The 15,841-nt window shown below is 36.8% G+C and overlaps 1 protein-coding gene across 2 annotated transcripts in view; it reads left to right on the top strand.

The window, feature by feature from the left end:
* The window catches only part of LOC134209021 (ADP-ribosylation factor 6), an 83,423-nt gene extending 69,744 nt beyond the window's left edge, over positions 1–13,679 (top strand). Inside the window, exons 2-5 of one of the 2 annotated variants that reach the window (XM_062685003.1) lie at positions 252–370; positions 482–637; positions 704–850; positions 12,128–13,679. In XM_062685003.1, coding sequence (XP_062540987.1) covers positions 289–370; positions 482–637; positions 704–850; positions 12,128–12,270 — 528 coding nt within the window. In that variant the 5' untranslated portion in view covers positions 252–288 and the 3' untranslated portion in view covers positions 12,271–13,679. Of the gene's footprint in view, positions 1–248; positions 371–481; positions 638–703; positions 851–12,127 lie in introns of both variants that reach the window. The other variant, XM_062685002.1, reaches the window with a different exon arrangement.
* The last annotated feature ends 2,162 nt before the right edge of the window (positions 13,680–15,841 follow it).

The raw sequence follows: 15,841 nt of genomic DNA, 5'->3' as shown, positions 1-15,841 counted from the left end.
AAAATTTACAACATAATTAAGTTACGGCATTGAATTATGAACTAGGTAAAAGCTTTTCTTCGTTAAAAAAGCTAAAAGCAAATAAACCTTCTTCCGTTGATTACCCATATATTTACTGTCAACAATCGTCAAGTTGTGATTTCCCCTCAGATAAACCACTTAATCCACTCGTGAGAGCCGGCTACGACCGGACACTTGACCACACAAATATACTAATCTAGCGTTTGCATCTTTTCACTTCCTTTCAGCAGCCCCTGTTAAAGGGGTACAAAGTGCAATCGGGTCACCATGGGGAAGCTGCTGTCCAAAATCTTCGGCAACAAGGAGATGAGAATATTGATGCTGGGACTAGATGCCGCCGGCAAAACTAGTAAGTAGTTCAGCAGAAGCGGCAACAGCACATCCTTTTTCTCACCGCTTTGTCGGATGAATTATTGTTGTACTGACAATGCGATTGTGTCGTGTCTTTCTTTCCTTGCAGCTATTCTATATAAGTTAAAATTAGGTCAATCGGTAACGACAATTCCAACAGTCGGCTTCAACGTCGAAACCGTAACGTATAAGAATGTCAAATTCAACGTGTGGGACGTTGGCGGGCAGGATAAAATTAGACCACTGTGGAGGCACTACTACACAGGTACGATAATGTCAAAATTGATTGATATGCTTATCAAATAACCTAATGCTGGTTTTGTTTTTTTAGGCACACAGGGACTCATATTCGTAGTGGATTGTGCAGATCGAGATCGAATAGACGAAGCGCGGCAAGAACTGCACAGGATAATCAACGACCGGGAGATGCGGGATGCCATTATACTGATATTTGCCAACAAGCAGGATCTACCAGAAGGTTAGTTCTAGGTCTACAAACAAGTTTAATCGGTCTGATTATTGTGGAAAAAAGTCAGGGATTCAAATCAAGCACGAGCTTGGAAACCAAACGCATCTTCATCAAAATCAATCACGGTTGGTTTGATTTATCGCAGTGTTTTTTGTGTCCTTCATTATTGTTAAAAACAGTGACTGAAATTTGAAAATGGTTCAACCAACACTGGATCTGATATCGTATTTTAAATTATGAAAACTTTTCAATAGAATAACGTTGTTATCTACCTATCATTGTTTGCATTACAACAAACTAAAGCTTGATCCAGCTGCGTTCCTTAACATCAATGTCGTCGGCGGAGCCAAGTAATTGAACGGACTTCTTGGAAATGGTACCACTCCTAACAATAGTAGTAGGTAGTAGCTCGAAAAGTGTAACAAATGTTTGATTATCGCAATTCAAAGTGCGGAGTAATTTCTGTAGATCATTGGGTTGAATTGAGCTATAATGGTCACTTTTCAACCCAATGAACTTACTTAAACGACCTTTTTTCAAGTCTACTTAAAATCTCTAATACTACTACTCTACAACATTTTAGAGCCTAGATCAGATTTCTATCGACTTCTTTTATATCTTTGTTGAGGCATCGCCGTTACGAGCCCCAGGATCTGCCTCGGCTGCGGTGTCCTGTCGAATTCCAGTCCAGCGCTAATATCGCGTAATAGTTAAATATTAGCAATTAACGTTATGGTATATTAGTTAAATATCAGCAACGTATTAACTTGCGTTAACGGGATCAGTACAAAAGGCCGAATCACAAAAGGCCGAACCACAGAAGGTCGAATCACAAAAGGCCGAAAATGTTCTAGCATACCACAAAAGGCCGAAACCCCAGAAGGCCGAACCATGAAAGGCCGAATGATACAAAAGGCCGAATCTCAAAAGGCCGAATAACACAAAAGGCCGAATCATTACAAAAGTTTCAATCTTTCAATTAAGAGAACTTGGAATATTGACAAATTTACGTTTACTTATATTATGCTGCCCTATTAAGAAAAACTTGTCCACGTGTTTTGCAACTACTAGCAGCGATCTTAATCAATCTTATTCAGTTGAGGTATTTAACGTCAGTTTAACGTCGAAGCTCAATCTTTCAATTGAAAGAAGTTGTATGACGGTGTTTACAGAGTCAATTTGATTCCTTAAATATTGCATAATAGATCAATATTCATTGCAGTAATGAAAGCATGAACATACGGATAAATATTATCACTTTAAAGTAACGGAGTAATCCAAGAGCTCTCTTTTTTCTTCCTTTGCTGACGTAGTAATCATTATCAGTAGTATTGGGAAAAGTTAAATTCCCAAATCTAATGCAAGAGCCCGAGTTAAATTCCACCGGATTCATGGCTCACAGAATCGAATTGCCGATTTGCATCAATGTAGGAGTTGTGCGCTTCATGATGCATGGTTGAGCATTGTGCTAATGATGCGCACTACTCATGATCTAATTGCGACATCAGAAGCTAAACAAAATAGACTTTTCAATTATTATGCTTTTGACCAAAAGCTGTATAACTTGCAGTAACGCGGTGTTCCTCAATGCATATCATTTTCTCCCAATTTAAAAGAAACTGACTTCACAAGACTTCACTGAGAAATCACAAAATAATCTGCATATTCTAAATTATATTAAGTATTTGAATAAAAAAAAGTCTGAATAAAATCGGCAGACCAACAAAGTGGACCGGAGCGAGCGCGCGCGCTCCGGTCCACTTTGTTGGTCTGCCGATTTTATTCGGCCTTTTGTTATTCGGCCTTTTGTGGTTTCGGCCTTTTGTGATTCGGCCTTATGTGATTTCGGCCTTTTGTGGTTTCGGCCTTTTGTGCATTCGGCCTTTTTTGCTTTCGGCCTTTTGTAATTCGGCCATTCGTGATTCGGCCTTTTGTGATTCGGCCTTTCGTAGTAGACCCGCGTTAACTAATATTAATCCGATTGAATATCCATATTTTTCGTAAATTCGCAAAAGCAACCCTATGTCAATCTTGGTTTCTGCTTGCTACCATTGGAGAGTCATGTCTACTCATGTATTCGATCTGAGGTGAACCAGCACAGGGCTGAAAACCTCAGCAATAAAAAAAAGAATTATAGGGTTACTGCTCCTGGACTTCATCTCATAGCTCCGATATTGGTCTCACGAAAAAGAAAGCAATGAAAAGGTATTTTGTTTGTTTATTATTTTTGTGATTTTTTTCAGCAGTGTGCATGCATGTTAGCAAAAAGAAGCGACGAAATTGGTGCGGAATTTCTTTGTTTCGCTATGAGATGAATATATGTACAGTGAGATGGAAAACGGAACAGTTCCCCTATTTGATTCAGGATAACTTTGTACAGAACTTTGGGAGCAATGCACAGTAACATGATGCCCCGCCAGTTGTCGCACACAGTCAGATCCCCTTTTTCCTCGTGATCTTCACTATCACCCAACCAGCGGATGGCAGATTTTAATACAGTTATGCATAAGAACCTTACAGAAACTGTATAAAAATTGGGCATATACAATTTCAGAAGATTTTAATACAATTATTGTATTAAAATAATACAGATTTGTATTATTTTAATACAATATTTGTATAAAAAGCTTACAGAATTGTATATGCCCGGATTTTATACAATTGTCAGATTTGTTTTTTGGGTGTAAGAAGTCATGCATCCAGTCTAGCCGAAAAAGTCGCGATGTCCCAGATATTGCAGAATAGTTAATGCAACATTTGGGCAGAAAGCGTGGGGTCAGCTTTGATCATCTCTACTGATATGCGGACGACCCCAGGAGTCTTGTTGGATTTCATACTTCGGATGGCTGCTTCTATTTCCTGCAGTAATGGGGCTTTTAAGTTGATGCGGGTAATGCTGGAGGATGGAGGATCATTCCGAGATCACGTAGAGGACTGTTCCAACAGTCACGGATTATCTCTTCCAGTAGCGGTATTCGCAGTTTCTTTAAATGCTGTCGCGAAAATCGTGGATTTACATTTATGCACTAACACCGGAAATACCTATAACAATTCTTTGAGAAATGGTTTCTAAGAAATTTCCGAGCGAAATATTAAAATAATCTCTAAATGAATGAATAAATTTCCTGCTTTCTTAAACTTCTACAAGAAGTCCTCTGGGCGGGCATTCCCCAAAAATTCCTCCAGGGATTCCTTTTGGAATTTATTCACGAGATCCTTTGGAAATACCTTTGTTTACTAAAACACTTCTACAGTATTAATTGCTTCTGAAGTTCCCCTGCAAATTTATTCAGAGACTACTTGGAATACCTCTTTGGAAATTTCTTCGATAATTTCCTTAGGAACTCTTTCGATAATTTCTTTAGCAATATATCGGAAATTTCTATGGGAAATGTTGTTTTTTTATGGGATATCCTTTGGGAATTTTTTAATGGAAGTTCCTTTGGATTTTTTTTGGATTTTTTCTCAGATATTTCATCGGAAACTATTTCAAGGAATTCTAAAGGATATATTTCTTTAGTACGAAAATTCCTTGTCAACGTTTATAAAAATTCTTTCGGAACTTCTTCGGGATTCAAACAAGAAATTCATTTTTAAATTCCTTTTGGAATTCCTTCGGGAATTAGAAATTCGTTTTATAATTTTTTTTATAAAAATCCACCAGGAGTTCCTTCGAAAATTCATTCACGAGTTCTTTTTTTCGGAAATTCCTTCAGTAATTCTATTGGAAATGCTCTCATGAGTTTTTTTCTTAATGCTTTAAGAAAAGTCGAAGGCAATTACTCCAGCAATTCCTTCGGAAATTTATTTACGAATTTCATTAGAAACTGTTTTATCCTTAAAACCATAAATTTTTTCGAGAACTCTATCTGTTGTGTATCGTCTAAATATGGGAAATTTTGAAGTAATTTCTGCATAGATTTTCAAAACATTTCTAGAGAATTTTTCGAAGGATTTTCCGAAAAAATCTCTTAAGAAACATCATATAAAATTCTTTGTATTTTAAAAAATAACTCCTAAATTTTTTTTCTAGAGTAGTTGCTGATAGTATTCTCAATAGAATTCCCGAATATACTCTTATTGAAATTTCTAACAAAAAAACGATGATTTATCCAGAAAATGTCTCAAGAAATTGTTTCGGAATCTCTCCAGAAATAAATAATATCCGCGAATATTAATATAAGAACAATTATGGCGTATATATTAAAATTTTAAGAAAATATTCATTTGAGTGGGTCACGTGGCCCATTGTGGCCCAGTTTAACTTCGCTAGTCAACAATACTTTAGTGTCCAAACACGTTATATCCAAATGATGTTTCAATAATCGTATGGATGTTTCTGCAGTTTTCACGATATTCCGTTAAACAGACTGATAATATAGATTGAAAGTAAATGTATTGAATTTCCACATTGAAATGTGTTTTTGCCTTTCTCGTACAACAAGTTGTACCGAAAGGCTATCATTTCACTCCGAAAACGAACTTTTTATAGAAGCCTCTGAGACCCATAGTATTATATACCAATCGACTCAGCTCGACGAGCTGAGCACATGTCTGTCTGTCCGTGTGTGTGTGTATGTGTGTGTGTGTATGTGTGTGCACAAAAACTATAAAAAACATTTGACAACTTTTCGTATAGTAATTCCCGACCGATTTTCTCGTTTCATTCGACAGGGGACAAAGCCTTGTTGATCACTATTGAATTTTATAATGATCGGTCATTGCGTTTAAAAGTTATGAAGAAAATGGTACATCGGACCATATAAACCCCATATAAGGTTGGTGTCTCAACTAACTGCGAGAAAGGCACCACCAACGCTAGGTGGATTAATCTGGATTTAGGATTTTTTAGTAATTTGGTGTTATTCATGCTGATCGACCACAAAAAAATGGACCAAAAAAATGTTCTAGAATCCCCGACAGAACTTTTTAATTTACCCACGACATGAAAGAGGAGAGCATATTATGCTTCCGCGTGCTGGATGTTTCAGACGTATATATTTTTTTAAATTAATTTTTCCACATAGAAACATGGCTTCTCATAAAAATTTTGTGTCTTCTTCTGTGTTCTTTTGCTTCCTTTGAAGGGGGCTTCTACCTTATGAGATTCAAATCATGCATTTTATTTAGATTTTTTATCGGTTGTTTGTAAGCAACGCAGTTGAGATTTTGCACAGTTATTTGAAAAGGTTTTTTGCACATTTTCCAAGGGATGCTCATTTTCCAAGAGTTATATACGGTTTTTTTTATTAACATGTAGGGCTTAAAGGATCCTAGAACTTTGCCAAACAGTTCATTTTTCTAAATACAAAGGCATGAGAACAAAATTTAAAAACAGTCACGGACATTAATGTCATTTGACACTAATTCGGCCCTTAATCTGAAATTGATGACGACACCAATTTCAGATTTACAGCAATGACCTATTAGAAAAAAAATTTTAGGATCCTTTAGGCGGCTACATGTTTATAAAAAAACAATTAAAATTGTGAATAAAGTGATTAATAAATGTGTCCAATGACATTGAAATGGCATTTCCCTTCACTGGCGACATGTTCTGCTGGTGAAAATTCCACTCTTTAGGATCCTTTAGGCGGCTACATGTTTATAAAAAAAACAATTAAAATTGTGAATAAAGTAATTAATAAATGTGTCCAATGACATTGAAATGGCATTTCCCTTCACTGGCGACATGTTCTGCTGGTGAAAATTCCACTCTTCACAAAAATGATCTGAATCATAAAATCCCGACATTTCCTTATTCTATACACTCTTTTACATCGTTACGTACCTTTTATACAAGTTACTTGCTTATGGTACTTACTGTAGTACACCTTTCATATAACTGATCATAAAGTAAAAAATATGAAATGATTTTGTGCCGTCTGAGACTGAGAATTTCGCCGTAAGTGCTAATGTCGGAGCAGAATTTACCGTCGGTGAGGACGTTATCGATGTATTTTTCTTTTCTTGATTTGATGATCTCCGTTTGATCTTGTGCGTATTATTGCGGGGCAAAAACATGATTCGAATTACTTGACGTCAAGTACGATACACTGAAGACGACCACACAGTTGCGGTCGAAATACGTATCTGCAAAGATAACAAAACGTAGTGGAATTAAATGGAGAGTATTAAACTCGTCTTAGACGGTTGGTTGCATTAGTGAAAACGAAAGCACGAAATGATTTTTAATGTTTTTTGAGGCTAGTAGCTGTTAATTTGAAATTGTTCTAATTCACGTCAAATTGCAATTATTTTATTTTCAAAATGAGTGCCATACACAGATCGTATGGAGTAAGTAGAAATATTTATGAAAATTTTTGAGTAATAGCTGAAAAACATGTGCAAAATCCTCAAAACAATGGGAAGCAAACATTTATAGAACATGATGAATATTCGAAACATTCTCGAATACTCGATGCTATACGAAAGTAAATAAAATTTTCGGCCATAGGTAACAATAAATTGGTAGATTACTTGAAAAAATTGGAATTATTCAATAAACAAAGTGTATTTATTATTATCGGAACGGTCTATGTTTAACAGTTGACATCATCTTATCATTAACAGTTTGTAGGGATAGACATAGACCTACATAATCATGGCTGCTCAATGTTAGAAAATTGTGTAGTTTTAGTACGAACGGAGTTGGAATATAGATTTGAGGTATTTAAGTTGCTCATCCGTTTATTTGACATCGTGAATAGAGTGGCGTAGCCCGGATGCCCAGAGCTTTGTGGTAAACTGAAGAAAAAGTAAATGGTTAAAATTATGTATGCATGTTTTTCGAAGACGGATTAACGGGAATCCGCAAACATACACCTGAGAAGGCTAAGTGACGGACTTCTCATATACTGAAAAAAAAACACTATAATTAGGAAAAAGAAAACTTGGGAAGGCTCAGGTAGTATGGGGATGGGAAGTCCTACCAGATCCTATTTACTAAAACGAACACTCATTACAATAGTCGCAATCACGCAATACTTTAGAGGGGGTCTATCTATTGCCTCATGAGCCTATAAATGTTGATTTGTTCAGCAGAATCACATTTAGCCTTGCCAACGCTTATAGCAAGATACGTTAGCGTTGGTTAGGCTATTCCAGTCAACTGCCCAAACTGTTGAAGTGTTCCACTACTATACTGTTCAAATGTCCACCTTGGAGGAGCATAACAGCTGCAGAAATATACTCCATTGACTTCCGGTGTAACGAAGCCAACGTCATCAGGGGACGAGAGAGAATCTCCTGAATTAGGTACCAACCGCAAGTCCGTATTGCCACCATGTTTGACTTATCTGCGATCCAATTGACGTTCATGGCAATGTTGTGGACGGATCGGAAAGCAAGACTAATTGGTATTTCATTCCAAGATCGGCTGCTGCAGCAGTTGTTGGGCTGCCTCACACTGATTTAAGTTCTTTACTTGCATGTTCGGGTTCGTCGAAAGCCTGGACAGGCCTGTCCACCAGTGGGGTGTTGTTTGTTGTCTACGCCATTGACGCAGAAAAAGCACCTCAGGGCGGCAAGCACTTCCTTACAGTACATATCGATAATCCAACACTTGGCTTCATTCAGCACCTTCTGACTTCCACCAGAGGTACGTGGAATCAGCATAGCTCTTTCATAATCAAATCGCGGTGTCGTTCCACACTGACCTCTCAATGCGTCAACCAGGTCACCAACTTCAATCACTTCATCCAAGCCCTTACATTGGGTGACTTAAACTTTGTGCTTTAACCTTTTGTCTGTGCTCTGGGGTCAATATGACCCCAATTTTGGATTTTTTGCGCAGTTTCGAGAGATAATTTAATCATCTTTCATGACGTTACCTAAGATTGATCACAGGTGGGCGGTTACCTCACCGGGAGCGGTTTTTGTAAAAAGGGGTAAAAAACTGATTATATCTGAAAATCCTACCCATTTTGAGCTGCAGATTTTCAAGAAGATTATGCAGGCAGGCGTGTGCTTTGACATGAGGCATTGATTAGTTTAGAACTTGGCCGCAAGGTGGTAGTAAATATGAAATCATTAATTTAGACTAACTCAAGATATTCCGATATATGAAATTGTAAATATTCCTATCGCACAAATTTGAAATTTGTAAAAATTATGTCTTTAGCAAAGTTCATCTGGTGGGAATGGACTGTCTTGTGACGGAAAAAATAATTAGGAATTTTACAATTAGGCGGCGCTAGTGTGCTTGCAATATTCTTGCATGTGTGAAATATTGCTCTAGCTTGAGATCCTTCGTACCTACACCCAAGTTGTATTCGGCAAAATTGTTCAGGATGTCCAGGACTACAAAGCAGTGCTCAGTGTAATGGCAGGGTTGTTACGACTACGCGGATTTCGCGATTTTCGCGGATTTCGCGGTTTTCACGGATTTGGCACGAATTTACATAACGATTTGAAGACTTCGTGCGGATTTAATTGTAGGTGAAAATTAACTAAAAAAATCTGAATGTAATGCATGGAGCTTCCTTTCTATAGTAAAATAATGTTGAGAATAAACTTTATGTTTGAAGTCCATACTTCCACAACTTTCCGGACATTCCCAAGTCCTTAGTGAATGTCATGCATTACACTTTTGTTCAATCGTTCAACAAGTATTGTAAGAAGATGCCCGTCACTTCATTAATTATTGGTTCCTAAAATCCATTTTTTTATCCCGTCAAATATTCCCGTTTGGATTTAGTTTCTTCTCTTATAGTATTGAAGGTTTTATATTGCTTTCATAGCATTTCTCTAGAATGAATCAGAGTATATACAACAATTGAAAAAACAAAAATGTTCTTTGATTTGATGCAGATGTCTCATTATAATAAGAATTTTCGCAGTGATTGAAGAGGAATTTTGTTCAGCAATTGAAAGGTCAATTTCCACAGATATTTTCGGAAAAAAATCCACAGGACTTGTTAAGAAATTTTTGCGTTATTTTCGGATAACTATTACAAAAGTTTTCTCTTCGAAATTCCAGCTGAAAAATTACGGAAAAATTTCCTCACGGATTCTTTGCGTAATTTAATAAATAATCTTCAACAGCTTGGAGAGGATTTCTGCAGAATTTTGCTATGATAAGCTGTAAACATTTTTTGGAGAATTTTCACGGTAATGCATGTAGCGATAACAACGGGAAAAATTTAAAAATCCTCCTTGAATTAGAGAATTGAATTGAATAATCTTTATTTACGCGATTTTTGGCCTGGAAAAGAATTGATTTTTAGTAGGAATTGATCAAAAAATGTCTTAAGGAATTCCCAAAGCAATTTATTAAGACATTTCCACATGCATTTCCAAAGGAATTTGTCTAGTGACTCCTGGAGCAGTTTTCTCGTGAATTCACGTTGCAATTTCCTCGGAGATTCCTGAAGCTATGACAGCAGGAATTCCTGTAAAAAGAAATTCCGCTTTGAATTTACAGGAGAATTCCCGGAAGTTTTTGTGTTTTTACCAACGTATTTATGTAAAAAAAATCCAAATAGATTTCAACAGGAATTCATGCATGCATTCTCGCATGTATTGTCGTAAAAAACCATGCGGATTATTCAGGATTAATTCCTCCAGATTGAATTTATTGAATTCATCCTCCTCCAGATTGAATTTATGAAAAAGTATTCGAATGAATTTTTGCATAAATTCTCGGAGGATCTACCGCAGCAATTTCCAGACAAATTTCAAGAGTTTTTTTTTGCAGATACCCTTGGAGATTTCCTATGAAATTCAAGTAATACTGACACAGGAGTTCCTGCTAAAATTTTCAGTAGATTTCTTAGACAAATTTCTGCAAAAAATCTTGTTGGAATTTCCGTATGACAACTTTCTTCAGGAGAGTTTTATGTTTTAGAAAATAGAACATTCAACGAAACCTGAGCAAGTATGTTAGATTTTAAATTATTTCTATTTGGATATGAATTCAAATAATTTTTACTCGGAAGTTTTGTTCAAAAACGAATTTACATGATCTTTTTACCTAATCTCTACGCAAGTTTGTGTTATGAACAAAAATTACAACAAAATTGCAACCATCCTGCTTCTATAAAACGGTGAAGACCATCTAGAAGGGTTGTAATACTAATTGCGATTTTATTTTTTTAATTTAATAAAAACATGTATGAAGTAGCTTAAAACTGTATAATACGCACTTTAAAAAAACGTTCAGAAAATTGTGATAATTGTGTCACATTATTAAAAAAAATTATATTTCCCGCGTATTGGGCCAGAATTTAGCTCTGAGTCGCGCGGATTGAATTTAATGCCGCGCGGAAATGGCGCAGATTTGATTTTGATCGGCGCGGATTTGGCGTGGTAAATATTTCAGGATCCCCGGAACAATCCCGTAATGCGCATTTCTTGCAAGAGCCGCCTAGTGATCAGTTATATTTGAGTATATTATTTTATGTGAGATCCGATGTATTGTTGGCACACATGAATGTTGTGGTAGTAGACTCAAGTTTTTTTCTTTCTGTCTTGTTTCTGGTTACACGTGTAGATTCAAAGGCCTTAACTCCAGGGATTTCTAGGATGAGGAAGAACATGTTCTAAGATCGCATTCTAATCTTTGTATTACAAATTGATTGAACTTTGGATACGCGTGTAGACCCAAACGCCAAACGCCTTTCACAAAAACCTTCCCCGCGAGGTATCCGCGCCCACCTTAATCTTAGGTATCCGCGCCCACCTTAATCGCCCACTTAGAATCTTAGGTAACGTCATGAAAGATGATAAAATTATCTCTCAAAACTACCCAAAAAATCCGAAATTGGACAAACAATAAGAAAGTTATAACGATTTCAATTTGGGGTCAACATGACACCAGAGCACAGTCAACGTAACTTTTTTGGAGCACAGACAGAAGGTTAACTGGGCATAGGGCTCTGCCTTGAACGTCATCATTTAGCACCTCTTGAGTCGATTGTTTGTACGGAAAGCTCTTCTGCGCATCATCCCGCTTTAGAACGAGAATGGTTCGTCCTTTTTTTTGCTTCGAAGTAACGTAACGGAAGTAAAATTGAATTACGTTATATCGAGGTATGACTGTACCTTTTCTTATTTAATACGGTATGTAGACTATTCGAATTATACCCCAAACCCGAATTACATTCCAAATGTCTAAATATTACATTCTCTTCCTTCCATTTAATGACTCATATATGTTATCACAGAGTGCATTATTGATAAATTGATTAAAAATATTATTTGTAAAATTGTATTTTTGTATTTTCACAGGTTTTAGCCTGTTCTTTGTTTTAGTTCTCAATGTTTCCCAATTTTCTCTCATTTCAGCAATGAAACCTCACGAGATCCAAGAAAAACTTGGCCTGACGAGGATACGCGACCGTAACTGGTACGTGCAACCCTCGTGTGCGACGACCGGCGACGGCCTGTACGAGGGCCTAACGTGGCTCACATCGAACCATAAGTTATGAGAGTAATTGTTGCAACAACCGAGCAATAGTAGCAACTACAGCAGCAGCAGCATCAGAAGCAGCAGCAGCAACAACAAAAAATCCCCCTAAAGTCAGAATACTGTGAGCTCGTGGGCCTCCACACGATCATCATCATCATTGTTGGAGAATAAATGATTATACAGGATGAGTTCCGGTGCACCAGCGAAATCGGATGTGGGCGAGTGAGGTTGAATGGATGCGATGATGCGACTGAGTGAGCTCCCGCAGCGTTCATGTTGTGTGATGTTGCCAATCCTTATTATTCCTAGAATGTTACGTGAAATGCACTCCGGCGCGTTCCCTCCAGAAATGAAACATAACACAAAACAAAACATGCAACAACTCTACTACCTACTATCATGATTACTATTATATGCTAAATGCTACTATTACTACTATTATCGGGTATTCTATTTCCGATAGATATTTTTGTTTTGGTTTTTACACACTCCGCGCATTATAAGCAGAAATATACCGTTTATTTTAAACTTTCTCTCGGAATGTTGGAGAAAGAAGTATAACGACGGGTGTCATCTTTATTCTGAAGATGTATTTATGTTACAAAACCAGACAAACGAATAGTCATTCGAAACATGGGCCAAGGCGTGTCGTTAATAATCGAAACTGTCCATCACCCTTCGTTCTGAGTCATTCTTGAAGTCTTGTTCTTACTCTTGCTGTCTTCGCTAAATCCCTAGTCAGTTCATGGGGTAAGACCATTCCCGATATTCACCAAATCCGATTTTCTTTTTATGAATTTCTGCAATCAGTGAAGCCAAAAGGAATTAACCCACAAGAGAGGAATCGTGTTGTCTAACTTTTGAAAGCAAACTGAAAACGGAAACAAAAACACATAGCTCTGAAATCCGGAAGCAGGCAAGCGTAGTAAAATAGGAGGAAATATTTTATTTGTATATATGATCGAGGGAAAAATTAATCTAATTGATTGCAACCCACAGCTTGAACAAAAAATATATTAAAATTGCATAAAACGAAAATAAGCGAAAATATTCAAATATTTTGTAAGCAATTGTATGAGAGTAGTCAAAATATCGTGGTAAGATATCCGAGGAGGGATAAATCGCTTATGAAAAAGGGAACTACAGAGAAATAGAACAAAGAAGCACCACGTCATCCATATTCAAAAGAAACTTATATTGTAAATATTATAGAATGACAAAAAAACAAAGCAAACACATGAATCAATATTGGAAAAATTCAACAGAACGGAAAACAACAAACAAAAATAGGGAATTATTCATAACAAATAACTATGCAAGCACCCCTTGATTAAGTGATAATGAAATAAGACCGGAAAGCAAAAACCATTCACGCTAAAATAGTGTTATTTTGCGAAAAATAAAAAAAAATCGTCTCGTACCATTCTATACAGAGATTTTTTCCCCCAGGGAAATGACACAAAGTAAACGTTTCCCAACAATTTCGGAATTATAACATTGTTACTAAAACGAATGCAAATCCGCTACAAATGTTGCAAATTCAACCGCAGGAATTCGTACTTGTGTGATTGTTTACAGCTTGCTTGCTAGCTTGTACGAGTGAGTATGTGTGGGTGCGTGTAAAATTGCATATGTGTTAGTAGAAAAGCGTTCATGTTATTTTTTATTGTAGCTTTGTGAATCCGGTAGAACGCTCTCCACAAGCCAACACCATATTCTTTTATCACACTTTCGGTTATTATTTATGTTGAACGAACTAAACCGACCGATTGCCTCGTGTTTATAATAGTTAGGTCTTATTTTCCTTGCGTTCTTGTCATCGTACAGATTTATTTTTTATTTGTTCAGATTGCTATTTTTGTGATGAAAATGATACGGATAAGAGGATGGGTCAACAATGTTCATTTTCCCTGACATCATCGAATGTGTACTAGTTGTTTATAATTATTTCATCAAAGTACGTGTGACATGGTAGATAGCAGTGAAGGGAAATTAAATTATAGATGCAGGAGAGACGTTTGATTCATTACATTGTTGAAGATGATAAAATGCAAAACAATGATTGACGCATAGAAAAAAAAGTCGAAAAGTGGAGATAAAAAGATTAAATAAAATGATAAGTTGAAAGAAGAGATGAAATGGAAAACGAAAAACTTGAAAACAACACAGTAAAGAAAATATTATTAGAAATGTATTTTAGCATTTATAGCGAACAAGAAAAACAACTGAAAACAGATTCAATAAAACTAGAAATCTACATCTCAAAAACACAAAAGATGTTTTATTATTTAATATCTATCCAATTCTTAGGAATAACACCCTACAGTTCGGTTTGTTTTACGTGCATTCTAAATTCAGGTGAGTAAATACAATTCCAATTTATTAGCAAAGACAAATGTAAAAGCTTTGAAGTTCGAGAGAGGTAAAGATGCTTATGAATTGTTTAAAATATTCAGTGTTGATTTAGTGCATTTCTCTGAGTGTTTTTATGCAAATTGATCAGAGAACGTAATTACGTAGGTAATAATTATTTGGCGCTTTTAGTAGCTTTAACAGATACGTAGTTAGCAACCTTAGATTACAACGTGATCTAATTAAATGGAATAGTACTATACTGTTCATATGGACAGATAAATTATGTAAAGCTTGGAGGGTTGCGAGTTTGACGATCCAGCTAATCTATGGAATCTACAATTATTCACTCGTTTTCCATGCTGCAGCATTCTCAGTTACACCGAGTGTCATCCAAGACATGAACTTGCGGTGTAAATCTTACAAACTTTGAGTATCAGATGGCAGCATCGTAAATTAAAATTGGCTCACATCCGAATATTACTTACTTATGGATCCTGTACACATCCGGTGGTGCAAAGGGCCGACTTGAAAGATCTCCATCCTGAGCGATGTCCAGCGATATCGCTTTAATCTGTTGCCAGGTTCAATTTCGGACGACTTCTTTTATTTCTTTAATGAGGCTACGCCGCCATGAGCATTTGGGTCTGTCTCTGTTGCGATGTCCCGCTGGGTTCCAGTCTAATGCTTATTTAGAAATTTCGTTTCCGCCCCTACGTAGAGTGTGGCCGATCCAGCTCCACTTCCGATCCCGAATTTATGTTGCTATCGGGATCTGGTAACAACGATGATGGAGCTCGTTGTTTGAGATTCATTTGTGAGGCTACCAGGCCCGAATTATATACCGCAGGTATCTGTTGATGATCACCTGCAGCCGTAGAGTGTTCTCCGATGATACACACCAAGTTTCGCTAGCGTATAACAGCACAGTTTTAACGATAGAGTTGCAAATTCGTATTTTGGTGCGTTCACTTATCTGCCTGTTTTTTCAGATATTTCTTAAACTCGCAAAGGCAGCCCTTGCTTTCTTTATCCGTGCGCCTATGTCGATCTTGGTGCCGCTGTTTGACGCCATTTGGCTACCAATATATTGGAAACTTTTAACATTCTCCACTGATTGCCCGGCTACTGTAAAATTGGAAGAAGTCACCGTGTTTACATCCAACGATTTGGTCTTGTTGACGTTGATGACTAAACCTGTCGAAGAGGAGCGCTCGGTAAGGTCGTTGAGCTTACTC

Source organism: Armigeres subalbatus, chromosome 2 (assembly GCF_024139115.2).
Source record: "Armigeres subalbatus isolate Guangzhou_Male chromosome 2, GZ_Asu_2, whole genome shotgun sequence".
Taxonomy (NCBI): domain Eukaryota; kingdom Metazoa; phylum Arthropoda; class Insecta; order Diptera; family Culicidae; genus Armigeres; species Armigeres subalbatus.
The sequence above is the reverse complement of the archived record's forward strand: the minus strand, read 5'-3'. Positions and strand labels throughout refer to the sequence as shown.